At 39.0% G+C, this 27,855-nt stretch overlaps 1 protein-coding gene across 1 annotated transcript in view; it reads left to right on the top strand.

The window, feature by feature from the left end:
- The window catches only part of LOC126281292 (ras-specific guanine nucleotide-releasing factor 2-like), a 1,771,818-nt gene that overhangs the window by 1,573,990 nt on the left and 169,973 nt on the right, over positions 1-27,855 (top strand). Inside the window, exons 24-25 of the mRNA XM_049980119.1 lie at positions 640-724; positions 22,648-22,845. Coding sequence (XP_049836076.1) covers positions 640-724; positions 22,648-22,845 — 283 coding nt within the window. The remainder of the gene's footprint in view (positions 1-639; positions 725-22,647; positions 22,846-27,855) is intronic.

The raw sequence follows: 27,855 nt of genomic DNA, 5'->3' as shown, positions 1-27,855 counted from the left end.
ACTATTTTATCTTTATATCTGCCTCTTTCTATCTCTGTGGTTTTTCCTCCTCTTCTTTATACTTTCCTCATATTTCTAATTCTACTATTCACTGTACTTTTAATTCCTCTTCCTTTGAAATCAGTCTACACACTTTAAAACTAGGTTTAATTTATTCTGCTTTTAACTGTTTTTATTGGCAAGTATTTCGAATTTTTCCTTCAAAAGATTGCCATCTGTTCTACCTTGTTGCAGTTTTACAGTTTTCTCCTTGAATTTTACTTTTCAGACAAACAAGTCTTTACTTGTCATGCATAACTAATCTCCGCTAATCTGATTAAATTCAATTAGAATGCATAGGTCATATTTCACAGGCAAACTTTTGACAAGAGAAATGAAATAAATCATCTTATTTGTTCACTTCTGAAATAAATAATTTAGAATTTGTCTTAATTTCTAAGCCAAAATGTTTCTACCTTTAAATCAAGCCTCAAATATAAATATTTATAAATAAACCAGTCTTTCCATACCACAGTATGCTGAAAAAAGTAATTTGTTGTGAACTGATTAATTCAGAAACTATTCCACCTGTTATGTGATGTTGAATAAAATTATTAATATTAGTAAGTTACTATAAATTTGCTAATTATACTTCCACAGGGAATTTCTGGGGCAAGCATGGATGAAAACCGACAAAGCTACGAAGGCACCACATATCCTACTCATGACTAAGAGATTTAATGAGGTAAGATTTGGTTTTGGAATAACTTTTAAGGCCTGAACTTCATACGTCCCTTAAGGAAACCCCAGAAAGGCATCTGTATCTGATATGTACATCAAAATTTCTGGCAGAACAGAAATCAGGTACCAGTGCTACTGAGTGACTTCATTACTCCAGTTATTTTTGGAGGCCAGGTAAAATTATACCTTCACTTTTCCATGCTTTAGCTGCATTAGTTTTTTGGTCAGTGATCCCTGATTAATATTTATTTATTTTTTATTTATTTCCTTATTTTTACTATCTTCTCCAGCAAGCAATTCTTAGATAGTCGGTAGGTTCACAAATATTTGTAATTGTTTCAAGTTTACAAAATGTCTATTCTTGTGAGTGACCTTCTACGTAAGTCCTTAAGAAATCTGCTCATACCTCCCATGATATCAATGACAAATAGCTCTTTGGGAAAAAAGAAGAAAAAGCATCTGTGTGTCTATCAAGAGCACAGATGGTAAGAGGGTTTGAAGCAAAGCAGGTACAATGAATATGTAGAAGAGTTCTACAAGGGAAATTTCATAACAATATTATGAAAAAAGAATGGGAATCAGATAAACATGAGATGGGAGATATAATAGAGCCAGAAGAATTTGACAAGGCACTGAATGCCCTAAGTCAAAACAAGACCCATGGATCAGACAGCATTCCTCAGAATTATTGAGATTGTGAAGAAAACCAATCTTGATAAACGTATTCAACCTGATGTACAAGATATATGAGACAGGTGAAATGCCTTCAGATTTCAAGAAGAATGTATGATGGCATTGACTGCTGACATCGACAGGGCCAGCAGTGTGGACACAAAAAGCACTGAACAAGTGTGTCTCTTTGGAGGTTATTATTTTCAATGATTGTTTTGGTGTATAAAGTGTGCTCTCTTTACACTTTATGTGCAAGAATTAATAAAGTGTTAAAGTGTATGATGTGTGGCCTCAGAACACATTTTTAGAAAGTATCCAAATAGGCCACTGAATGTACCTACAAAATTATATCTTTGTCCGAGATATTGTTTAGAAGATTTAGCTGTGTCAAAACGAAAGTGCAGGATGAAATTCAAAGTTCTCTACAGATAAAGATGAAATATGCGTCCAAATATGTGTGAAATATGTGTCACATATACATACTCTGGCAAATCCACAGGTAAAAAGCTCCTCCTGAGTCACTGGATCAATTTCAACCAAACTTTGTAGGCATATCACGTAGTAACCGGAAGGAAATACTTTTGGGGTAAGAATGACCAGTCATCTATTGAGATGGGGGTGATAACTTGAAGAAAGGAGGAAGGCAGGAGGGGAGGGTCATAAAAGGGGGAGGGAGGAGTTAGAGCAAGTCCAGAGAGATAGGGAGCAGGAAATGGACGGAGAGAAAAGAGGATGAGATGGACGGCGAGAGGAGGAAGGAAGAGATGGACAGAGAGAGTGGGGAGGAAGAGGTGGAAAGGGGGCAATGAGAAGATGGATGGAGGATGCAGAGGAAATGGAATAACAGGATTGGAATACATACCTGGGCAACACCAGGTACTCAGCTAGTTTATAAATAGAATAATGGAAGGAAAAACATTTGACCATATGACACAAAAGAAACTATGAAAACTTTTCTAGCTTTTGATAAATCTGTTGTTGAATTAGAATACACATACACATTCTACTTCTCCTGATTGCCGTCCAATTCCAAACCCATCACCTCATTCTGAAGGCATATAACTAATTACATCCCCTCACCTAACTACACCTGCTTCGAGGGGAAGATATATAAACCAATTCACTGCAGACCGTGGGCATGCCCATGGCACCCTCTTATTCGAATCTGTTAATGGGCCATGTAGAGGAAACACTGTATGAGGTGGCACAGTGGTTAGCTTTCTTGACTCACATTCGGGAGGATGATGGTTCAAATCCACTTCTGGCTCTCTAGATTTAGATTCTATGTGATTTTCCTAAATTGCTCACGGGCACAGCTGATTTCCTTCCCCATTCTTGAAACAATTTGATTTTAATGCTCCAGCTCTAATGGCAACATTGTCAACAGGACATTAAACTCTACTCTTCCACCCCTCCTTCTTCTAGTGGAAAAAACTTCCAAGCCTTGGAAAGTCCCAAACCTCTTGTCTGGCTCAGGTTCACTGATGATATCTTCATGTTCTGGACCCAGAACAGTACACTCTATCCTCATTCTTCCACAGCCTCAACACCTCTCCCATTTGCTTCAGTTCATCCTCCTCAGCCCAATGTGCCACCTTCCTGAATACTGATCTCCACCTCTGATGGCTCCATTCATACTTCTACATATATGTCTACATCAACATCTACATAGATACTCTGCAAGCCATTGTATGGCACATGACTGAGGGCATCCTGTACGTCTACTAACTATTTCCTTTCCTGTTGAATTTGCAAATAGAGTGAGGGAAAAACAACTACCTATATGCCTTTGTATGAGCCCAAATTTCTCGTATCTTATCTTTATGGTCCATATGCACAATGTATATGGGTAGCAACTGTTTGGCTGTGAGCTTCGAATGCCAGTTCTCTAAATTTTCTCAATTGTGTTCCTTGACATGGGTATTACCTTTGGTCCAGTCATCCACATTTACCATTCCCGAGCATCTCTGTAACACTTTTCTGTTGTTCGAAGATACCAATAGCAAATCTAGCACCCTGCCTCTGAACTGCATTGATGGCTTCCTTTAATCTGACCTGTTACAGATCCCAAACACTTTGACAGTACTAGAGAATAGGTCACACCAGCATCCTATGTGCAGTCTCCTTTACCGATGAAGCACTTTTTCATAAAATTCTCCCAAAAAACTGAAGTCTACCATTCATGTTCCCTAGCACAATCTTCATACACTCATTCCATTTCATGTTGCTTTGCAACATTATTCCCAGGTTTTTAAATGGTGTGACTATGACAAGCAGGACACTACTAATGCTGTATTGAACATTAAGGGTTTGTTTTTCTTACTAATCACCATTAATTTGCATTTTTCTGCATTTAGGGGCTGCTGCCATTCATCACATCAACTGGAAATTTTGTCTAAGTCATCTCGCATCTTTCTACAGTCACTCAGCTTCGGCACCTTGCCATACATCATGGCATCATCAGCAAACCACAGACTTCTGCCCACCCTGTCCACCAATTCTTTTATGTATATAGAGAATAACAGCAGCACTATCACACTTCCCTGGGGCACTCCTGACAATATCCTTGTCTCTGATGAACAATGACCATTGAGGATTTTCGAGCCACTCACATATCTGTAAACTTATTCCATATGTTCGTACCTTTCATTAACTGCCTGCAATGGGGCACCATGTCAAAAGCTTTCTGGAAATCTAGAAATATAGTATTTGCCTGTTGCCCTTCATACAGGGTTTGCAGTACATCATGTGAGAAAAGTGCAAACTGAGTTTCACACTAGCAATACTTTCTAAACTCATGCTGATTCATGGACATAAGCTTCTCAGTCTTGATGTTGTAGTTGAGGTTTCAGTCCAGAGACTGGTTTGATGCAGCTCTCCATGCTACTTTATCCTGTGCAAGCCTCTTCATCTCCCACTACATACTGCAATCCTCATCCTTCTGAATCTGCTTTGTGTATTCAGCTCTTGGTCTCCCTCTACGATTTTTATCCTGCACACTTCCCACCATTTGTAAATTGGTGATCCCTTGATACCTCAGAACATGTCCTATCAACCAATCCCTTCTTTTAGTCAAATTGTGCCACAAATTCCTCTTCTGCCTAGTTCTATTCAGTACCTCCGGATTAGTTACATGATATACCCATCTAATCTTGAGGATTCTTCTGTAGCACCACATTTCGAAATTGTCTTTTCTCTTTTTGTTCAAACTAATTATCAGCCACATTTCACTTCCATAAATGGCTACACTCCATACAAATACTTTCAAAAAAGGACTTCCTGACATTTAAGTCTATACTCACAGTTAATAAATTTCTTTTCCTCAAAAACGCTTTCTTTGCCATAGCCTGTCTGCGTTTTATATCCTCCCTGCTATGGCAGTCATCAGTTATTTTGCTTCCCAAATAGGAAGACCCATTTACTACTTTAAGTGTCTCTTTTCCTAATCTAATTCCCTCAGCATCACTTGTTAATCACTTCTGTTAATCAGTAGAACAGAAACCAGTCCAAGTTGCAAATTTTTGTTTTTATTCATTCAGTGATTCATTCAGGCTCAGACCCATTTTCAAATCAGTATAACATAGTTGAAAGTGGCATTTCTGAAAATGCACTTTAAATGTTCATGGCACATGTTTGACATCTCCAGAAATGTCATTTTCAACAGATTACTGTGTGCACTGTAAATGTTAATTGCACATTCTTGACATGTTTGGAAATGCCATTTTTGACTATGTTATGTTGATTTGAGAAAGGGTCTCGGCTTAAAACTAATTGTTGAATGAATAAAAAGCAAACATTTGCAACTTGGAGTGGCTTTTCACTCTACTGAGAATCTATTACCTCATCAAAGTTCATCAAATATTTTGTTACAAGAAAAATCAAGATGTTATTGTCTAATACTGAAAAAGCTCTTAATACAAACAGTGCCCAAGACTGGTGTGGTTCCTCAATTTGATTACACCTATTTTGTCACTGTCTGCTACATAAAATGAAATAGGTCTTTGTAATATTGCAGCAATTGTAAAACACGCCAAGTAAGCAATACTATTTGGGAACAAATGGTCATTTTTATCTACCTCATTTACAAAAATAACACGATAAAATATAAATAATGAAGTACCAATATCAAATGCCTATTAGACATACTAAAGGAGAATAGTTTTAGAGTAGGAAATAGTTTTACCTTTCATTCATATGCTCGAGTTTCTCAGCCATCAGATCGAAAAGTACTAGTAGTACAAATTTTGTATGTAAATTTGGAATCATCATATTCTTCCATATAATTTGTGTGATGTTCCCATTTCTTCTCCTTCCTGATTCTAAAAAACCATCTTGTCATCAGTAATTCTGTATCTATCCCTGCCATTGTTTATTCTCTGGTTTTCACCAAGTTTGCTTAGGCGTTATTATGTATTCGTACAACCAGTGTCTGTACAACTGGCCATTAGTACTGTAATGATCTGGCAAAAATTTTCTGTCAAAATTTCACTTTATTGGGTGTTGTACCTGTTATTCCTGTTGTTAGTCTTTTATTTCCACTGGTATTTGGAATCCATGAATTTCGCCAATGATTGTAACAATGCTTATGATTGACACAACCAATCACACACATAAACACACAGCAATTGACATCCACCCATTTCGGTTTTTCAGCTCAACTTGTAAAGCCCCATCCCCTTTTTTCTGAAGGAAAGTTTTTATTTCTAGATGCGACTGGGATTTCCCTGGCAGAGACATATCACATACATTGTGCATGCTTCCAAAAATCAACTTATGATTCATTCAGAAATCAACTTAGAATCTGTTCAGAAATGTTCAAAAACCAACAGCGATGCATTTAAAAATCATATGAACAGTCCATAGATCCACATACACTAGATGCTACGTGCTTTGTGGAAAAAGATATTTTTCTCCAAGGATGTGAATTTGATGCCCCCTGAAATTGCCACCTGGGACAAATACCCTGACTTTCCCCTTTATAGATCCGAGCCTGGCTACAGAAACCTCCAACAGTGCTCTTTGTGGTTGGAGAAGTAAGTGTAAGAACACACAGGTCACTTGCACTGTTTCAGTCTATACATAGCCTAAGTGGGTGGTGATAAACATTTTATTTGAACTACATGCTAGGGGACTTATTAGTCATCAAAGATAAGCTGAATAAAATTTTCAGTCATTGGATAGCTAGCTAATGTGTGCAAAAATTGTGGTCTTCATGAGCATATGATTCAGTATGACCTTATGGAAAATTTACAAGACACACAATGCAGAATTGAATCTCTCACTTTTTGTAAACAGTTGCTTTTACCAACTATGTCAATTATCCACCATATCACACCAACTCAAATTCTCAATATCATATGTGTGCCTCCAGTTTTTTCAAGCATGTGTTCAGCAGTAAAGGACCACACTTCCTATTAAAACAGCATGCTTTTTTTGTTGTAACCTTAAGTGTTGTTCCCATATCTAACTGTTCTCTCTGTTGTCCCTCTGCTAACATACTGGGTGAGATTTTGAGCTTTTGTTTGTGGAAGTCTTTAAAAAAGAGGCTGTGGATTTGAATCTCATGTCTGGTACAAATTTTCAGTGGACACTTATGAAGCATCATATGGCTTTTCCAGGATTAGCAAACTGTTTTCTTCGATCTGAACAGAGGTATGTCCAGTTATATTGAGATATCCACTAGAGCGATATGTAGCCACAAATAGTAAGTTTATTTTTCACTACTTTAACAAAATCTTTAGTGTTATAGGATGAGTCAGTAAATAGGCCACAAAGTGGTATAGAGACATCAGAGTTGTATGGACTAGTCTGAAATTTATTTTCTTTTTGAACATGCTCCCCTTGTAAGCTTAAACACTTATCCCATTGTTTGACGACTTGTTTAAAAGCCTGCAGCATAGGATTCTTGTGACAGCATTCGCATCTGATGAGTGACCTCTCAGGATATATACAAGTTTATTTGATTCCATAAATTGATGCAACCCATGAGACTCTTGTGTCCTGGGGGCAGCAAAATATATCTAGACTGGGAAACAGTGTGCCATACTAGATGACCAAGGTGGCCAGGATGATCGTTGTTTGTGACTTTTTCTTGTCATTTGCTGTAGTCCTCCATCCAATTGACATGAATTTCCATGAAATACAGCTATAACCATATAAGGAATGAATTTCCCTATGGATATGCTCTGCAGACAGTACCTCAGCTCACAAAAGTTGTATTGTTCCAGTTGGATGCACACTGCCATCTTTGTCTGATTGCAGATCATTAACCACTGGCTACCTTTCATGTGGCATTTGCCGCCATATTCTAGATACATGTAGGTACTTAATTTAAAATGACATACAGTGTTCTGGTATTTACAACTTACTTATTGACTCAACCTTCTATTACAGAAGTAAAGTTTCTTCAAGTCTCAAATTAAGTTCCTCCACATGTGGAAAATAAACAGTAGTTCTCATATGGCAGACAAAATTAAAGTTTCTGAAAAAAGTGGAAAAAACGAGGGGAAAAATTAATTTCCGCAATACATCACACTAATCAGTTCATAAGTGCAAATGTAACACTCTTCACGGGGTAGAGATTATTGAAAGGGGGGGGGGGGGGGGGTAAGGAAGGAAGGAATCATGATGTCTGAATAAAGTTGAAGTTCAACTTAAGACACGTACATTAATTCTTGCATTTGTAAATAAACAAAGTCCGCACTCTAGTTTAAGTCACCCAAAATAGGGATAGAAGCACAAAATAAAGCCTTGGTAAAGTAAAAGCAGGAGAACTTATACCAAGTTTCAGTTAACATGTCACTGATCACACTTAAAAGTCCAGATGAGGTAGCTGTTTGCTGTCCTAGAACATGGTGGCACAGTCAATAGTGAGACATTGCTGAAATATTCATGTCAGTGCTTTCTGTGGTGGAACTGCTTTACTAAGTTCATGCACTTGCCTGAATAGCAGTCTCACGGTAGGATAGAAGCTGACCTATTTTTGGCTTTGCAGGAATAGGTGCGATACGCCAGCAACCTCTACTGTCAACATGCACACCACATGGTGGCTTCGCCGGAATGCTATTATCACCACCTGCTGGTGTGGCCATGGGGTTCTATAACTCAGATATCCCATGACGTCTGTTTCTTCGGAGCAAAGCTCATGGCAACCCTGACCACTTAGACGTTGGTGTGGTGCTCTCAACATCTGATGTCTGAGGCTTTAGCAACAGTATTTAATGTGGCTGCAGATGAACGTAAATATGCCTTACACATCTTCATCTACATCTACTCTGGAAGCCACCTTTATAGTGTGTGATGGAGAGTACCACTGTCACTTCCATCCTCTCCTGTTCCAGTCGCAAACTGTTCACAGAAAGAATGGTGGCGGTACTCCTGAGATCAAATCTCTCTGATTTTACCTTCATAGTCTTTTCATGAGTTATTCGTAGGACAAAACAATACTGAGCATCTTCGTGATGCTTTTGTGCTCACTAAATGAGCCTGTAACAAAATGCGCTGCTCTTGTTTGACATGTTTCCTATCAGTATTGAATGGAACAGATTTCAGACTGATGAGCAATAGTCAAATATCAGTCGAACCTCCATTGTAGGCAAACTACACTTTCTGAGGGTACATCCAGCAAATCACTGTCTGGCATCTGCATTCCCTCTGATTAGTTTTATGTTGTCATTCAAATTTAAATCAGCCTGTACAGATACTCCTAGATATTTTGTGGATAAAACTGTTTCCAGTGATTAGTCTGAAAACATTTTATCCTAGAAAAATGGACCTTTTTTGCCTAGTTATGACTGTATGCTATATTTGTTTGAGCTGAGGGTCAACTGCCAGTCCCAGTTCCAAGTGTCGATTCTCTACAGGTCTTCTTTCATTTTGCTCGATTTTCTAGCATCGAAACTTCTCTGTGTACAACAGCATGACATGTGAAGGGCCTCGTGGAACTTGCAGTATTATCCACTAGGTCATTTGTATATACTATGAAAAATGGAAGGTTATTATACATGATTGACATGATTTCATAAATTCAATTTAGCTACATTAATTGACACATTGTCACAATGCTCATACAGAAAAACTGAAAAAGTTTTATATTGTTGCAGACACATTTCAGATTTCTGCCATTAGAGCACAACGGTGAACAGTTAAGCAAGATAGCAAGTACTGAGAAAGCATATGTTGTGCTTGAAGTGCTTTCACATGAGTGTACTGTAACAGTCCAATGGTGGTTCAGAATATAGCTGACAAAGATCCACCAACTGTCAACTCCCTTTAGTGTTGGTACACGCAGTTTAAATCTTCATGAGACTTCTGCAAGAGGAAGTGAATGGGATGGCCTGCAGTGAGTGAAGAAATGGTTGACTGTGTTGTAAATTGGCAGGAGAGCCAACCGTATGGTTAAAGGAGTCCGAAATGCACGCGTCTCAGCTCACGCAGGCTGGCATGAGGTCTGGAACATGACAAGGGAATTATAATTGAGAAAAATGGACGTAGCTGGTGGAATACTTAACTTTAATCCATTAATGACGAACGTCGCTCTTTACGGTACATGATTCACAATATGAATAGTACGGATACTGGCGCCTTGCTAGGTCGTAGCAAATAACGTAGCTGAAGGCTATGCTAACTATCGTCTCGGCAAATGAGAGCGTAGAAGTCAGTGAACCCTCGCTAGCAAAGTCGGCTGTACAACTGGGGCGTGTGCTAGGAAGTCTCTCTAGACCTGCCGTGTGGCGGCGCTTGGTCTACAATCACTGATAGTGTCGACACGTGGGTCCGACGTATACTACCGGACTGCGGCCGATTTAAAGGCTACTACCTAGCAAGTGTGGTGTCTGGCGGTGACACCACATTCCTCCCCCACAAATGTGGGCGAGTCTCACACATAGCTTGCAGAGAAAACAAGCTGAGAGCTGAATGTACCACAACCGACCATTTGGAAGATCTTAAGGAAACAATTGGAGCTGAAGGCTTACCACTTCCAATTGATACAAGCCCTGACTCCTGATGACAATGTCAGATGCTTTGAATTTTTGGGACAGTTGTGACAGCTTATGGAAGAGGAAGGGTTTGATGAGAAACTCCTCTTCAGTAATGAAGCAACATTTTTCATGAATGGTACAGTGGATAGTTTTAATGTGTGAATCTGAAGGACAGAGAATCCCAATGGTATTATGCAGAACATTTTCAGATTCTTAAAAAGGTAATGAGATCTGTGCAGTCTCATGGTTTAAAGGTCTGTGAAAAGATCATTACAGGGCATGTCTATCTGGACATGTTGGAAAATTGGCATATTTCACAATTGGAGACCTAGAATGGAGGTTTCATACGCCAATAGAATGGTGCTCTACTCCATTTCAATTATTATATTTGTGAATTCTTATACAGGAAATAGAGAAACTAATGGGTCAGTCATGGTGAGGGTGTTTATGCATCCTCTACTGACAGACATACCAAACTGTGAGCTTGCATCAACAATAGTGCATTTTAACAGATTTATGGGTACATGCTGCACCAAACATCAGAGAACTTGGTTATTGACCTGATATATACAGAATCAGTAGGAGGAGCACAGAGCTTTTTGAGTTTATCTATGTATGAGCAAAATCGTGTGACAGTATGTAACATAATATGACTGCAGCAGTTCTGTCAGATTGCTTCAGTCATTTGTAATAACCTTATAATGATCTTATAACACTCCATTGAGGTATGGCCAAAATCACTTATATGTTGTTGTCGTTGTCTTCAGTCCTGAGATTGGTTTGATGCAGCTCTCCATGCTAATCTATTCTGTACAAGCTCCTTCATCTCCCAGTACCTACTGCAATCTACATCCTTCTGAATCTGCTTAGTGTATTCATCTCTTGGTCTCCCTCTACGATTTTTACCCTCCACGCTGCCCTCCAAGGCTAAATTTGTGATCCCTTGATGCCTCAGGACATGTCCTACCAACCGATCCCTTCTTCTAGTCAAGTTGTGCCACAAACTTCTCTTCTCCCCAATCCTATTCAATACCTCCTCATTAGTTACGTGATCTACCCACCTAATCTTCAACATTCTTCTGTAGCACCACATTTCGAAAGCTTCTATTCTCTTCTTGTCCAAACTATTTATTGTCCATGTTTCACTTCCATACATGCCTACACTCCATACAAATACTTTCACAAACGACTTCCTGACACTTAAATCTATACTCAAGGTTAACAAATTTCTCTTCTTCAGAAACACTTTCCTTGCCATTGCCAGTTTACATTTTATACCCTCTCTACTTTGACCATCATCAATTATTTTGCTACCCAAATAGCAAAACTCATTTACTAGTTTAAGTGTCTCATTTTCTAATCTAATTCCCTCAGCATCACCTGACTTAATTCGACTACATTCCAATATCCTTGTTTTGCCTTTGTTGATGTTCATCTTATATCCTCCTTTCAAGACACTGTCCATTCCATTCAACTGCTCTTCCAAGTCCTTTGCTCTGTCTGACAGAATTACAATGTCATCGGCGAAACTCAAAGTTTTTATTTCTTATCCCTGGATTTTAATACCTACACCAAATTTTTCTTTTGTTTCCTTTACTGCTTGCTCAATATACAGATTGAATAACATCGGGGAGAGGCTACAACCCTGTCTCACTCCCTTCCCAACCACTGCTTCGCTTTCATGCCCCTCGATTCTTATAACTGCAATCTGGTTTCTGTACAAGTTGTAAATAGCCCCACGAGGTCGGCTTCTACCAGTTTTTCCATTCGTCTGCAAATAATTTGTGTTAGTATTTTGCAGCTGTGACTTATTAAACTGATAGTTCGGTAATTTTCACATCTGTCAACACCTGCTTTCTTTGGGATTGGAATTATTATATTCTTCTTGAAGTCTGAGGGTATTTTGCCTGTCTCGTACATCTTGCTCACCAGATAGTACAGTTTTGACAGGACTGGCTCTCCCAAGGCCGTCAGTAGTTCTAATGGAATGTTGTCTACTCCCGGGGCCTTGTTTCGACTCAGGTCTTTCAGTGCTCTGTCAAACTCTTCATGCAGTATCATATCTCCCATTTCATCTTCATCTACATCCTCTTCCATTTCCATAATATTGTCCTCAAGTACATCACCCTTATATATACCCTCTATATACTCCTTCCACCTTTGTGCTTTCCCCTCTTTGCTTAGAATTGTGTTTCCATCTGAGCTCTTGATATTCATGCAAGTCGCTCTGTTTCCTCCAAAGGTCTCTTTAATTTTCCTGTAGGCTGTATCTATCTGTGCAAAATTATAACAGATGGCTTCCTCTTTCATTTCTTAGCTCCAATCCATTTTCACCTACTATGTTTCCTTCTCTCTCTTTTCCCACTGTCGAATTCCAGTCACCCAGTCACTTATATATCTGAAAATTTCTCTCTGTTGAGAAACAGATGATATGTTCTGTTTCTAGGAACTCTTCAATGAAATCGCAGCACTGGTCTGATATTCTATACACTCATATTTTGTTCATTAGGCAGCAGCGTGGAACTGAAACATATGCCTTCTGGAAGTCAAGGAACATGGCATCAAACTGGGTCCAGTATCTATTGCTTCTGCATCTTGTAGATGGAAAGAGCAAGCTGGGTTTCACATGATCATTGTTTTCAGCCCCATGTCGATTCCTACAGAGGAGATCTTTGATCTCTAGAAATGTCATGTGTGAACAGAAAACATGTTCCAAAGTCTACAAGAGGTTGTAATAGAACTGACAAATTTTGTTATATTATACATTAAAGTTGTGTTAAAAAAGCTTGTGCTTAATATAATACTAAGTTAGGTGTTGCAGTCAATAATCAATATTAGAATTGTATGTTCTTTGTAGCTTATGACCGTGATCTTTGGTCTACAATGGCTTATTGGCCACTTGAGTTTTGGCTGCGGTTGAGTGTAGTCATTTTTTGAATTTTGGCAATAAATATGTCTTTTTGTTACAAATAAACTGTGGAATACTGCGTCATGATTTCGATAGTCCAGTGATAATTAAAAAATCCGCACCTTTTGTTGGGCCCAGAGCAGCAAATGAATCATTGCCTAGACAATGAGAAGCCACATGGACAATACAGACTCAGCAGCATCAACAGAGGAGATCTCATGGCCAGCTCTACTAAAGTACTATACAGCCATTAGCCACACCATAATGGTGTCCTTATGGAGATAACTTTCCCAGCACAGTAGAGAGGGATCATGACAAGGTCAACATCAGAGATAAATGCTACTCTGAGATGAAAAGATTGACACAGGAGAGGAATTCATGGTGGGTGACATCAAACCAGTCAGAAATCTGATGACTCACAAAAAGGGGGGGAGTATGGTGTCTTGTCATGTCCACTGGCCTTTTATCTATTGAGCAATTTCAGTTGCTTTTCTATGCCATAATTTCAATTGCTTTTCTATGCCATGGTCATTTACTTCTCTCTCTCTCTCTCTCTCTCTCTCTCTCTCTCTCTCTCTCTCTCTCTCTCTCTCTCTCTTTCTCTTTTCCCTCCACGCTGTGAGTTTAAAGGTGCAACTACAGTGTAATCTTCATTTACAAAACAGTTATGTAAAAAGACATTTAGTATTTTAACCTTATTTTTATCATCCCCATTTCAATGCTACCATGGTCACAGAGGATCTGGAAAGATGGCTTCAATCCATTTACTAATTTAACAGAAGACCAAAACTTCTTAGGATCTTCTGTCAAGTTAGTAATAGATAGAATTTTACTTCCAAGCTCTTATAGCTTGCACCTGTTATAGCAAATCAATCAGTGTTGTTGACTAAACTGCATACATTTGCACAATAATATTTTGAGCTCCATTTGGAATCACAAAATAAATCACTTTGTGTGCTTGTAAAATGAAGATCCATTTCCAGTGAGTTGTTGAATGTCTGATGTCAGCCACAAGGCTACATATTTAGAAGGTGATTTGAAATACAACAGATACACACATTACAGTAATTGTAGTATGTGATGTTTTCCAAAGACTATAAGCCTATCATTTGCGACCCAGTATGGTTATACCAGGGTGACACATTCTTGTTCTTTGTCTGTGAAGCCATACAACATTGTATTTTAATGTAGAATAATGTGTCCAAGTGTGAATTATATTGGTCTATTTACATTCATGATATGTACCACATATCATAAACTTGTGGTTCATTATTGTCATTATCACATCATGGATTTTCCATTGTTTGAACTTGTAGTTGCGTTATTTATATGTTGCAGTTCTTGTTATTAATAAAATCTAGTAAAGTGTTGTGTTAGTAAAATATGATGGGAATCATTGATGTTGTTTGTGGAGACAGCATCAGAATGTGGTATTGCATGGTGGAGGAAATAATTTCTTATAAGAGTGTCATACCTTATGAGACAAACTTTAGAAACACAGAATCTGCCTTGTTTCTTTCTTATTTTTTTCCTGAATGTGCTCATGTGCATGTTATATTTAAACAAGATGAGTAATGATTACATCAGTAGATGGACAAATGGATTGTTGGAATCTATGTATTATTATTCATTTTATCATGTTCTTCATAAATAAAATGGAGGAATAATGACCTGTTGACAATGTACTTGTAGATGCGGCTCATGCTCAGAATGGAGAAGGATGGGTAAGAAAATTTTGCATGTCCTTTTGAAAGAAATGTTTCCAATATTTGCCTTACATAGTTACGGGTAACCGTGGAAACACAAATCTCTATGGGCAGCTGCAGACTTGAAATGTGACTCCAGTGTCCTATCACTGCACCACATGGGTTGGTGTACTTTTAATAGTATCCTCCCTGTTTGTGTAAAGGTGAGGTGGTAACAGCCCACTAAAGTTAAGATGAGAGCAGTTAACTACTTGAAAACCATCCTCAAGCTTGGCAGCAGAGCTGACTCGGAATGACCAGGTGTTGATAAGAGATAATGCTCACCTCCACTCTAGATATGTTCCTGTGTAGCCACCTCACTGGATTAATAACTTTCTGATTGAGAAGTGATATAAAATGCTGGCTGATATTCAACTATTTACTCATCTGAATGGTAATTTTTGATCTGTATGAATGGCACGATAGCCATAGGAAACCAAGAATTATCAATTTAAGAGCCACAAAAATGCAGCCCACAAGTGAAAGTATGAAGATCCAAGTGGTTAACTGCCAAAATATTCACAACAAGGTGCTACAGTTTGAAGCACCTCCTAACAACCAGTGAATCTCACGTAATACAGAGTGCTGATTAAAACCTGAAAATAAAGGTAATGAGACTTTGGGGAAATGTTTCAGCATACACCCAAAGGATAAGGTAATGGGAAATAGTGGTGGTGTGTTTGTCACAAAAAACAAGAAATTCAAATCCACCAAGATAGAAATTGAAGCTGCACACAAGATTAAACAGGCAAGACTCAGTAACAAGAATGGGCATAAAATTATAGTCGGATTCTTCTATCAATCATGATGTAACTGGAAACCTTAGACAGAACCTCAGTTCACTTTTAAATAAGCTCGTAATAATAATGTAATCACTGGAGGAGACTTTAATCATTCAACAATCGATTGGTATTATTAAGTTTTGTTAGTGGTGGACTAACATGGCGTTCTGTGAAACGTTACTATATCCCTTCACCTAAAACTACTTTGAACGGATAGTTTGGAACCCCACTCATGGTAATATAAATATATCGGATCTAACATCAGAGAACGGACCTGATCTCCTTGAGGAGGCCCACATTAAAACTAGTATCAGTGACAATTAGGCAGTTACACCAACAATGAATACCAAATTGCAAAGGCCAACTAAGGCAAATAGACAAAGAAGCTCTAGTGTCATATCACAATGAGGAACTTGAAGCTTTTAGCTCAAAACAGGTGTGTAGAGGAACTATGGCTCAAGGGTAGAACTGTAAGGATATGTGCACAGTAGAACAGTTCATGAAGGAAAGGATCCTTTATGGTATACAGTCACTGTAGAGAAACTTCTAAAGAAATAGAGACTGCTGTGTAAAATATATAAAACAAAGCACACAACTATCGACAAATGCTGATTGAAACATGTTTCACTGTCAAGAAGCAATGTCTACAGCTTTAAATAACTATTGCAGAAATGCAAAAGCTGAAAGGCTTGATTCAGTATTCAAATGTTGCTTTACAAAGGAAAACCCAGGAGTATACCCCTAATTTAATTTTTGTAAGCTAAAAAGATGAATGAAATAGACCTTAGTGTCAATGGTATTGAGAGAAAGCTGAAATCATTTAAATGGAACAAAACCTCAGTGCCTGATAGAATTCATGTCACATACTATACTGAATTTGCAGCAGAGTTACCCATCTGTGAACTATAAGCAATGATAGAGCCTAAAAAACTATGCCCCATAGTAGGAAGAAAATGCAAGTCACACCTGTGTGCAAGAAGGGTAGCAGAAGTGATCCACAAAACTACTATCGAATATCTTGATCATTTGTTGTAGAATCTTAGCACATCTTCTAAGCTAAAACATAATGGGGTATCTAAAACAGAATGAACCCCTCTGTACAACCAGTATGGGTTTTGAAAACACCAATCATGTAAAACTCAACTCAAACTTTTCTCATATGATGTACTGAATGCTGTGGATCTAGGCAGTCAAGTAAATGCAGTGTTTCTTAATTTCCAAAAAGTATTTGTTCAGTACCACACCTACAGTGATTATCAAAAATATGATCATGTGGGGTGTGAAGCAAAATTTGCGACTGCATTGAGGAATTTTTGATAGGGAGGGCATAGCAAGCTATCTTGGATGGAGAGTCATTGACAGATGTAGAAGTGGCTTTGGGTGTACACCAGGTAGTGTGTTGGGTCTCTTGCTGCTCGTGTTGTATATTAATGTCCTTGTGAACAGTTTTAATAGGAATCTCAGACATTTCACAGCTGATGAAGTTATCTATAAGGAAATACAGTATGAATGAAGCTCACAAATCTTGTAAGGTATTGATAAGATTTCAGAGTGTAGCAAAGATTGGCAGCTTGCTTTAAATGTAAAACTGTCCACCCCTAAAAACAAAAAATATAGTATCCTATGATTATACGATCAGTGAGTCATACTTGGAATTGGTAAACTCATACAAATATTTGGGAGTATCACTTTGTAGGGACATGAAGTGGAATGATTACATAGGCTTAGTCATGGGTAAAGCAAGGAGCATATATGTAGAATACTAGGGAGATTCAACCACTCTACAGAGGGAATTGCTTACTAATCAATCGTGCAGCTCTGCCTACAATATTGCTCATGTGTGTAGGACATGTACCAAGTGAGACTAACAGGGGATATTGTATGAAAATGGTCACACATTTGTTTGACCCACATGTGAGTGCTACGGAGATGTTGAAAGAACTGAACTGCTAAACTAAAACAATAGAAAGTCCAGGTTGAAATATCAACAATTATGAAAAAGGATAGATTGCACTCATCATAAAGATGATACATTGAGATGCAGAAAGGCATAACAAAAAGATTTTTAACACTGAGTTTTTGGCCAAAGCCTTCTCAGAAAAGAATGCAAGACACCCACATACATCTACTCAAACAGGCACACATGACCACAATCTCTGTCCAGACTGCAATTGTTGTGTTGAAAAAAAGCAGCAATCCAGCAGGGAATGGGGTGAGTGATGTGGGAGAAGGGTTCTGCCTGGTGGAGCATGCAGGGACTAGGCTAGAAGGTAGCAGGACAAGACTGCCAGATGTAGAGACAGGAAAATACTAGTGAGTGCATTGGCAGAAAGGAGCACAAAATGAGGGTAAAGGGATGTGAATTGGGAGGAGGTCGTAGGACAGAGGGAGCAGCAACCCCATCTGTAAACTTGGCCAGAGTGATCCTATCCCAGAAGTCCACCACAACCTTCAGTCCCAGCTTAAAGCTTTAGGCCCTACCCAAAACCTTTTCCATGAGTCTACTTCTGTCCTTACCTCCCCAAAACCCCACACACCCACATTCTACATGCTCCACAAAATTCACAAACCCAGTAATCCTGGACACCCCGTTACAACTGGTAATTGTGCCCCAATTGAGAGGTTTTTTGCTTCATTGACAAATATCTCCAACAAACTGCCCACTATCTAGCCTTCCACAACCACTTCGTTGACCGACCCTCCACTATCACTGCTCCTTTACCTTCTGGATCCCTGCTCAACACTTCCAACACCATTTCCCTACACACATACATACCTCAGGCACATGGTCTTGCCTTCAGACTCCAAATCCATTACCTTGTTCCTCATACACATTAGTAATGGTATTCAAACACACAACCACTTCTACTCTGAAAGGAAGTTATACAAACAGCACAACCAAGGGCACCTACAGTGCACCCTTTTACACCATCCTGTTTATGGGCCATCTAGAGGAAATCTTCCTAGCCTCCCAACACCTCAAACTCCGTGTCTAGTTAAGATTAATTGATGATCTGGACTGAGGGGCAAGAAATACTATCCTCATTCTTTCACAATCCAACACCTCTCCCATCCGCATCACCTGACCCTCCTCATCACAGTGTGCCACCTTCCTGGATGTTGACCTCCTCCTCTCTGACAGCCCCAGCCACACCTCTGTCCACCAACCACGTGCATTTTGACAGCTGCCATCCCATCCACACCAAGAAATCCCTTCCACACAACCTGGCCACCTGGTAAAAAAATATTTGCGGTGGCAAGAAGTCCCTTGCCCAGTATACTGAGGGTCTCACAAGGCCTTCACAGTGTGGCACTATCTCCCAGACCTAGTCTGCAAACAGATATTCTGTGCCATATCCTCCAAATACCACAACCCTCACACCACTCCAAAAACAAATTTCAAAGGTGCGCCCCCTCCATCATCCAATACCACCCCAGACTGGAAGAACTGAACCACATCTTTTGTCATGGTTTTAATTATCTATGACCCTGCCCTGAAATGAGGGACATCCTACCCAAGATTCTTCCCACCCCTTACAAAGTAGTTTTCTAAGGTCCACTCAACCACCACAACATCCTAGTCCATCCCTAAAACAGCCCCAATCCCAGCTCCTTGCCACAATGGCCCGTGTGCAAGACCCAGGTGCAAGAGTTGCCCTATCCATCCTCCCAACACTTCCTGTTCCAATCCTTTCACATGCTTATCCTTCCCAATCAAAGACTAGTTCACCTGTGAAAGCAGCCGTGTCATATACCGGCACTGCTATAATAATTGCAGAGCTTTTTATGTTGATATGACTACGAACCAGCTTTCTAACAGGATGAATGGCCACCACCAAACCGTGGCCAAAAGCATACTGATGCACAATGTACAGCTGAACATAAGGTGTTTATTTCAGTGGCTGCTTCACACCTGCACCATCTGGATCCTCCCTTTATCAGATTTTCTGAACTCCCTGTGTGGTAGTCATCCTCACACCACATTCTCTGCCCCCTAAATTGTTCTGGTCTTAACTTATGATAACCTACTGTAACCACACCGTCTACCCAAGAGTGTCACCCCCTCTGTAATATAATCTTCTCCCAGTTCATTTCCTGTCATCCTCATTGTTTGTCACTCTCTGCCAACACACTTACTAGTCTTCTTCCTTCTCATGCATGTCTTCTTTTCTGTTCTATTCTGCTTCTCATCCCCTCCCCCCACCCCCCGCCCCTTGTCATGCCACATTCTAGTTCCTGCACACTGCCAGACAGCACTCTTCTCTCCCGCAACCTATATTTTGCTTTCCCTCCGCTGCCCCTGCCCCACTCTGGATTGCTGCTTTCATTCAGTGCAACAATTGCCATCTGGTCAGAAAAGATAGAGATAGTAGTAATGTGTGCATGAGATATGTGTGCTTGTGTGAATATGAGTGTGTTTTCCTTTGATTTCTGAAGAAAGCTTTGGCCAAAAGCTCAGTTTCAACAGTCTTTTCATTGTGCCTGTCTGCAACTCATTATCTTTATGGTGCGAATGAATCTATCCTTTCCATAATTGTTAACATGCCAAACTCTTTAAGATAGGTGTAAACTATCCTAAGTAAGCCTACTTTCAAAGTTTCAATAACTGCCTACATATGATGACCCTTAGTATATCCTGCAACCCCCTACATATTGGTTCCTTAGTATGGATGAGGAGGAAAACATTAGATTGATTATAGACTGAACAGAGACATTTAAACAATCATTCTTTCTGCACTCCATATGTGAATGCAATTGGGAAAAAGCTCTAATAACTGGTACCATAGGACAAAGTCTCTGCCATGCACTTCATAGCAATTTTCTGAGTATGGATGAGGATGTAGATGAACTAATAAAAAGTCAGCTGTAGTGGTTAGTGTCTTGACTAGTGTTTATTGTCTATGTGAGAAAATGGCTCAAAAATTTTAGTGTCTCACATCTGTTAAAATAGTGACATAAAATGTTAATTAAATAAATATATTACACTGAAGAGCAAAAGAAACAGGTACACCTGCCTAATGCGATGTACTGCCCCTGCGAGGATGCACAAGTGCTGCAACATGATGTGGCATGGACTCGACTAATGTCTGAAGTAGTACTGGAGGGGCTGATACCATGAATCTTGCAGAACTGTCCATAAATCTGTAAAATCCGTGGAGATCTCTTCTGAACAACACATTGCAAGGCATTCCAGATATGCTCAATAATTTTCCTGTCTGGGGAGTTTGGCGGCCAGCGGAAGTTTTTAAACTCGGAAGAGTGTTCCTGGAGCCACTCTGTAACATTTTGGGACATGTATGGTGTTACATTGTCCTGCATGAATTGTCCAAGTCTGTCGGAATGCACAAGGGACATGAGTGGATGCAGGTGATCAGTCAGGATGCTTACATAGGTGCCACCTGTCAGAGCTGTATCTAAACATATCAGGGGTCTCATACCACTCCAAATGTACATGCCTCACACCATTACAGAGCCTCCACCAGCTTGAACAGTCCCCTGCTGACATTCAGGGTCAATGAATTCATAAGGTTGTCTCCATACCCATATTCGTCCATCCGCTCGATACAATTTGAAATGAGACTCGTCTGACCAGGAAATATGTTTCCAGTCATCAACAGCTCAATATCAGTGTTGATGGGCCCAGGCAAGGTGTAAAACTTTGTGTCATGCAGTTATCAAGGGTACACTAGTGGACCTTCAGCTCCAAAAGGTCATACCAATGATGTTTCGTTGAATTGTTTGCACGCTGACACTTGTTGATGGCCCAGAATTGAAATCTGCAGCAATTTGCAGAAGGGTTGCACTTCTGTCACATTGAACAAGTCTCTTCAATCGTTGTTGGTCCTGTTCTTGCAGGATCTTTTCCCAGCCACAGGGGTGTCGAGGATTTGTTGTTTTACCAGATTCCAGATATTCATGGTACGCTTGTGAAAAGGCCATAAAGGACAATCTCCACTTCATTGCAACCTCGGAGATGCTGTGTCCCATCACTCATGTGCCGACTATAACATCATACTCAGACTCATTTAAATCTTGCTAATCTGCCATTGTATCAGCAGTAACCGATCTAACACCTGTGCCAGACACTTGTCTTGTATAGGTGTTGCCGACCGCAGCGCTGTATTCTGCCTGATTAAGTATCTTTGCAGTTCAATATGCATGCCTATACCAGTTTCTTTGGTGCTTCAATGTATATGGAAGTAAAATTATATGTTAAGAAAAGTGTGCATATTGATGACAGGTACCCACAGCTCATGTGTTACTGGTTTTGTGCAACCTTAAACCAGCCTGTGTTGAAGTTGCACTGCATCTGTAGGTGCTTCAGTAGAACATTGTGCTCTAACTGTTTCTCTTATTTGATGTACTGAATTGCTTGTAAATATGACTGCATAAAATAGATGTCTCACCAGACTTTAAGGTTTTGAATCATGAACTTACTTTTCTGAACAAAGAGTCCATAAGAGATGCTGAGAGATATGTGGAACAAAAATAGTGCATAATATATTTTTGCTATTGCCAGTAGGGCCTATGCCTGCAACTGTGTATGTAAATATGGTATGAAGACTTCAAAATTTTGTATATTAAATACTGATATTGCTTTTCATAAATTACTATTGGCTAGCTAGTCAATTATACTGGTTGAAACTCAAAATGGCTGGATCTTCTCAAAAACAGAACAATGTAGAAAAACAAGGGCATATTAACTGACCATGAGACAAGTCAATCAATATAGCACAATGTAACAATGATATACTATTTTCCAGTTACCAAGCTTTTATTACATTTAATGCTGTAAGTTTTAGACTTCTGACTAATAAAACCTTTTATTAATTTTCTAGGTGTCACAGTTAGTTGTATCTGAAATCATTCGACGCTCAAATATGACTGCAAGAATTCAAGCTATTGAGAAGTGGGCCGCTGTAGCTGATATCTCACGGTGTTTACATAACTTCAATGGTGTTCTGCAAGTCTGTGCAGCCTTTACCAACAGTTCTGTATTCAGACTGAAGAAAACTTGGGAGAAAGTCTCAAAAACAGTATGTTGTATGTTAAAAGTCTTTACTTCTTAGAATAATATAACAAAGTGCAGAAGGGGTATCATATCACTGAATATTGAAAATGAAGCACTAGTAATTGCATTCTACATATGTTGAAAGGAGCCTGGTAATGATGTACAGAATTACAGTCTTAAATATGCTGTTGGTTGCTGCCTGTATGTGAGCTTCATTCATAACTATTTGTTTGATCTTGTGCTAGTCACCTCTACCTCCCTCTGACTCCACTCATCATTTTCCTCTCTTTTCCATTTCCATTCACTCATTTGGTTATTTTGAGTTTACTCCTCCTTCTGTAGTTATCCTACATTACTAATGCAATCCTCACAATCACTAGAATTATAAATTTCCTTTCTCTTTCCCATAAGCTCTGATGCTCAAATTGTTATTGGCACTGAAAGCTGGCTAAAGCCAGAGATAAGCTCAGCTGAAATTTTTGCCTTGTCGATTGAAGTAGATAATTCCTGTGATTTAGTATGGACAGAAGTCATTGTTGGCAACCGAAATAAAACAATAATTTGATCCTTTTACTGACCTTCGAATTCAGATAATACAGTTGCTGGAAGGTTCAAAGAAAACTTGAGTTTGATTTCAAACATGTATCTGACTCATGTGATTATAGTTGGTGGTGACTTTAATTTACCCTCAATATGTTGGTGAAAATACGTTTAGTCCCGGAAGTATACATAAAACACCATATGAAATTGCACTAAACACATTCTCTGAAAATTATTTTGAGCAGGTAGTTCATGAGTCCTTGCAAACAGTAAACAGTTGTGAAAACACCTTTGATCTCTTAGCAACAAAAATCTTGAGTTAATAATGAGCATCAAAATGGATACAGGGATTAGTGAACACAGGTTTGTCATAGTGAGATTGAACATTGTAACACTCAAATCCTCCCAAAAGAAACAAAAAGTATACCTATTCAAAAAAGCAGAAAAAAATTCACTTGATGCCTTCCATATAGACAATCTCCACTCCTTACACATTAACAGTAAAATGTAGACCAGATGTGGCTTCAATTCAGAGAAATAGTATCAGTAGCAATTGAGAGTTTTACACCAAATAAATTAACAAACGACAGAGCTGATCCTCCTTGGTACACAAAACAGGTCAGAGCACTGTTGCAGAAACACTGAAACAAACATGCCAAATTTAAGCAGATGCAAAATCCCCAAGATTGGTGGTCTTTTACAGAAGCTTGAAATTTAGTGCGAACTTCAATGTGAGATGCTTATAATAATTTCCACAATGTAACTTTGTCTTGAAATCTGGGAGAAAATCCAAAGAGATTCTGGTTGTATGTCAAGTATGTTAGCAGCAAGACACAATCAATGCCTTCTCTGTGTGATAGTAATGGATATACTATCGAAGACAGTGCTGCCAAAGCAGAGTTACTAAACACAGCCTTCCGAAATGCCTTCACAAAAGAAGACGAAGTAAATATTCCAGAATTCTAATCAAGAATAGCTGTCAATATGAATAATGTAGAAATAAATATCCTCGGAGTATTGAAGCAACTTAAATTGCTTAATAAAAGCAAGTCATCTGGTCCAGACAGTATGCAAATTAGGTTCCTTTTAGAGTATGCTGATGCAATAGCTCCATATTTAAGTCATATACAACAGTTTGCTCAATGAAAGATCCATACCCAAAGAGTGGAAAGTTGCACAGTTCACATCAATGTTAAAGAAAGGTAGTGGGAGTAATCCACTAAATTATAATCCATTAAATTACAGGCCCATATCATTAACATTTTGGGACATATATTTTGTTTTAACATTATCAATTACCTCAAAGAAAACGGTCTTTTGACACACAGTCAACATGGATCTAGAAAACATCATTCTTGTGAAACACACCTAGTTCTTTATCTGCATGAAGTGTTGAGTGCCATTGATAAGGGATAATGGATTACAGATAGATTTTGTAGATTTGGATTTCCGGAAGGCTTTTGACAGTGTACCACACAAGCAGCTTGTAACGAAGTTGTGTGCTTATGGAATGTCATCTCAGTTATGTGACTGGATTTGTGATTTCCTGTCAGAGAGGTCACAGTTCATAGTAATTAATGGAAAGTCATAGAGTTAAAAACTAGTGATTTCTGCCATTCCTCAAGGTAGTGTTATAGGCCCTTTGCTGTTCCTTGTCTATATAAACGATTTGGAAGACAATCTGAGAAGCTGTCTTAGGTTGCTTTTAGATGATGCTGTCATTTATCAATTAATGAAGTCATCAGAAGATCAAAACAAATTGCAAAACAATTTAGAAAAGATACATGTATGGTGCGAAAATTGGCAGTTAAACCTAAATAATGAAAAGTGTGAGGTCATCTGCATGACTGCTAAAAGGAACCTGTTAAACTTCAGTTACACGATATATCAGTCAAACCTAAAGGCCATAAATTCAACTAAACATCTAGGAATTACAATTACGAACAACTTAAATTGGAAGAAACACATAGAAAATATTGTGGGGAAGGCTAACCAAAGACTGTGTTTTATTGGCAGGACACTTAGAAAATGTATCAGATCTACTAAGGAGACTGCCTACACTGTGCTTGTCTATCCTCTTTTAGAATACTGCTGCACGGTGTGGGATCCTTACCAGATATGATTGATGGAGTACACAGAAAAAGTTCAAAGAAGGTCAGCCCATTTTGTACTGCCGCAAAATATGGGAGAGAGTGTTACTGAAATGATACAGGATTTGGAGTGGACTTCATTAAAACAACCATTGTGCCAGAATCTTCTCACAAAATTTCAATCACCTTCTTTCTCCTCAAAAAGTGAAAATATTTTGTTGACACCAGCCATCATAGGGTAAATGATCAGAATGATAAAATAAGGGAAATCAAAGCTTGAAAGGAAAGATATATATGCTTGTTCTTTCCACATGCTATACAAGATCGGAATAACAGAGAATTGTGGTTCAATGAACCATCTGCCAGGCACTTAAATGTGATTTACAGAGTATCCATGTAGATGTAGTTGTAGTAAGTTTGGTGAATGGTTTTCTGCTTTGTTACATATTCTCCCTTTGCCTGTTACACTGTTATCTCTTTAATTTTTTCATTTTTCCTCTGTATTAACATTATCTGAGTCTTATATTTTACTCAGACTTTATGAGTGACTGATAATTGGATGATGGTATCATCTCTGTGACAAACATGTCCTAACTTTATGAAATAATTAGAGGTATATTCACTATTCATTAGAGTCTACAACTTTTTCAACTTTCTTTCTGTCTATGATATTTTCTTTCTTGTATAATTTTGAGCACCATGTCATTGTCCTTATCACACTTCCAATCTTCAAATTTCTTTCAGTACTGTTATCTATCCAGTAATAGGTATATACTCAAGACTTTGGCTTGAATTTTTATAATAATATCAATCAGATCACAGCTTCCTATCTGGATATAACTAATGTGTCTTGTTTAAGTTCACCATTCTCACTTGTTCTCTCTACCTTGTAAAAATTTGTGGTGGAGAGTGTCAACTTGGGATAAGCCAATGTATCAAATGATCTGAGGAGCACTTAAAAAAGTCATTCCATAACAATCCAATCAAAACTTTGTGTATAGTAAGCAGCATTAAATTATCTACAATTAGAAATTGTAAAGAAAAATTTTTTCTGTTTAATTACCTCCAGAATTATCCAGGACATTTCACAATGCCAAAACATATTATGCTTTGGATTTCAGCAATTGCATTCTTTTAACACCCCTGTGGAGTTCCCTCCTCAGTCATGCTGTTAAAGAAACACTTTTGCATAATAAACAGTGTTACCATGCTTAATGTCTTAAAACAAATCAGAAACATTGAATAAAACATAGCTAATTTATATATTAAAAACAAAGATTCCAAGACTTACCAAGAGGGAAAGCGCCGGTAGACAGGCGCAATAAAATAACACACAAACACACACACAAAATTATGAGCTTTCGCAACCGGCGGTTGCTTCGTCAGGAAAGAGGGAGGGAGAAGGAAAGATGAAAGGATGTGGGTTTTAAGGGAGAGGGTAAGGAGTTATTGAGTAATTCCAATCCCGGCAGTGGAAAGACTACCTTAGGGGGAAAAAAGGATAGGTATATACTCGCACACACACACACACACACACAAATCCGTCCATACATATGCAGACACAAGCAGACATATTTAAAGGCAAAGAGTTTGGGCAGATATGTCAGTCGAGGCGGAAGTGGAGAGGCAAAGATGATGTTGAATGACAGGTGAGGTATGAGTGGCGGCAACTTGAAAGTAGCAGAGATTGAGGCCTGGTGGATAACAAGAAGAGAGGATATATTGAAGGGCAAATTCCCATCTCCGGAGTTCGGATAGGTTGGTGTTGGTGGGAAGTATCCAGATAACCTTGACGGTGTAACACTGTGCCAAGATGTGCTGGCCGTGCACCAAGACATGTTTAGCCACAGGGTGATCCTCATTACCAACAAACACTGTGTGCCTGTGTCCATTCATGTGAATGGACAGTTTGTTGCTGGTCATTACCACATAGAAAGCGTCACAGTGTAGGCAGGTCAGTTGGTAAATCACGTGGGTGCTTTCACACGTGGCTCTGCCTTTGATCGTGTACACCTTCTGGGTTACAGGACTGGAGTAGGTGGTGGTTGGAGGGTGCATAGGACAGGTTTTTCACCGGGAGCGATTACAATGGTAGGAGCTAGAGGGTAGGGAAGGTCGTTACCAACCACCCACAGAACGTATCTCTGCTTACGTAGATCAACACCTTCAACCCATTACATGCAGTCTCCCATCCTTCATCAAAGACACAACCACTTTCTCGAACGCCTGGAATCCTTACCCAGTCTGTTACCCCCGGAAACCATCCTTTAACCATTGATGCCACTTCCCTATACACAAATATCCCGCATGCCCAGGGCCTCGCTGCAATGGAGCAGTTCCTTTCACGCCGATCACCTGCCACCCTACCTAAAAGCTCTTTCCTCATCCTGACCCACAACTTCTTC

Source organism: Schistocerca gregaria, chromosome 7 (genome assembly GCF_023897955.1).
Source record: "Schistocerca gregaria isolate iqSchGreg1 chromosome 7, iqSchGreg1.2, whole genome shotgun sequence".
NCBI classification, from domain to species: Eukaryota; Metazoa; Arthropoda; class Insecta; order Orthoptera; family Acrididae; genus Schistocerca; species Schistocerca gregaria.
The sequence above is the reverse complement of the archived record's forward strand: the minus strand, read 5'-3'. Positions and strand labels throughout refer to the sequence as shown.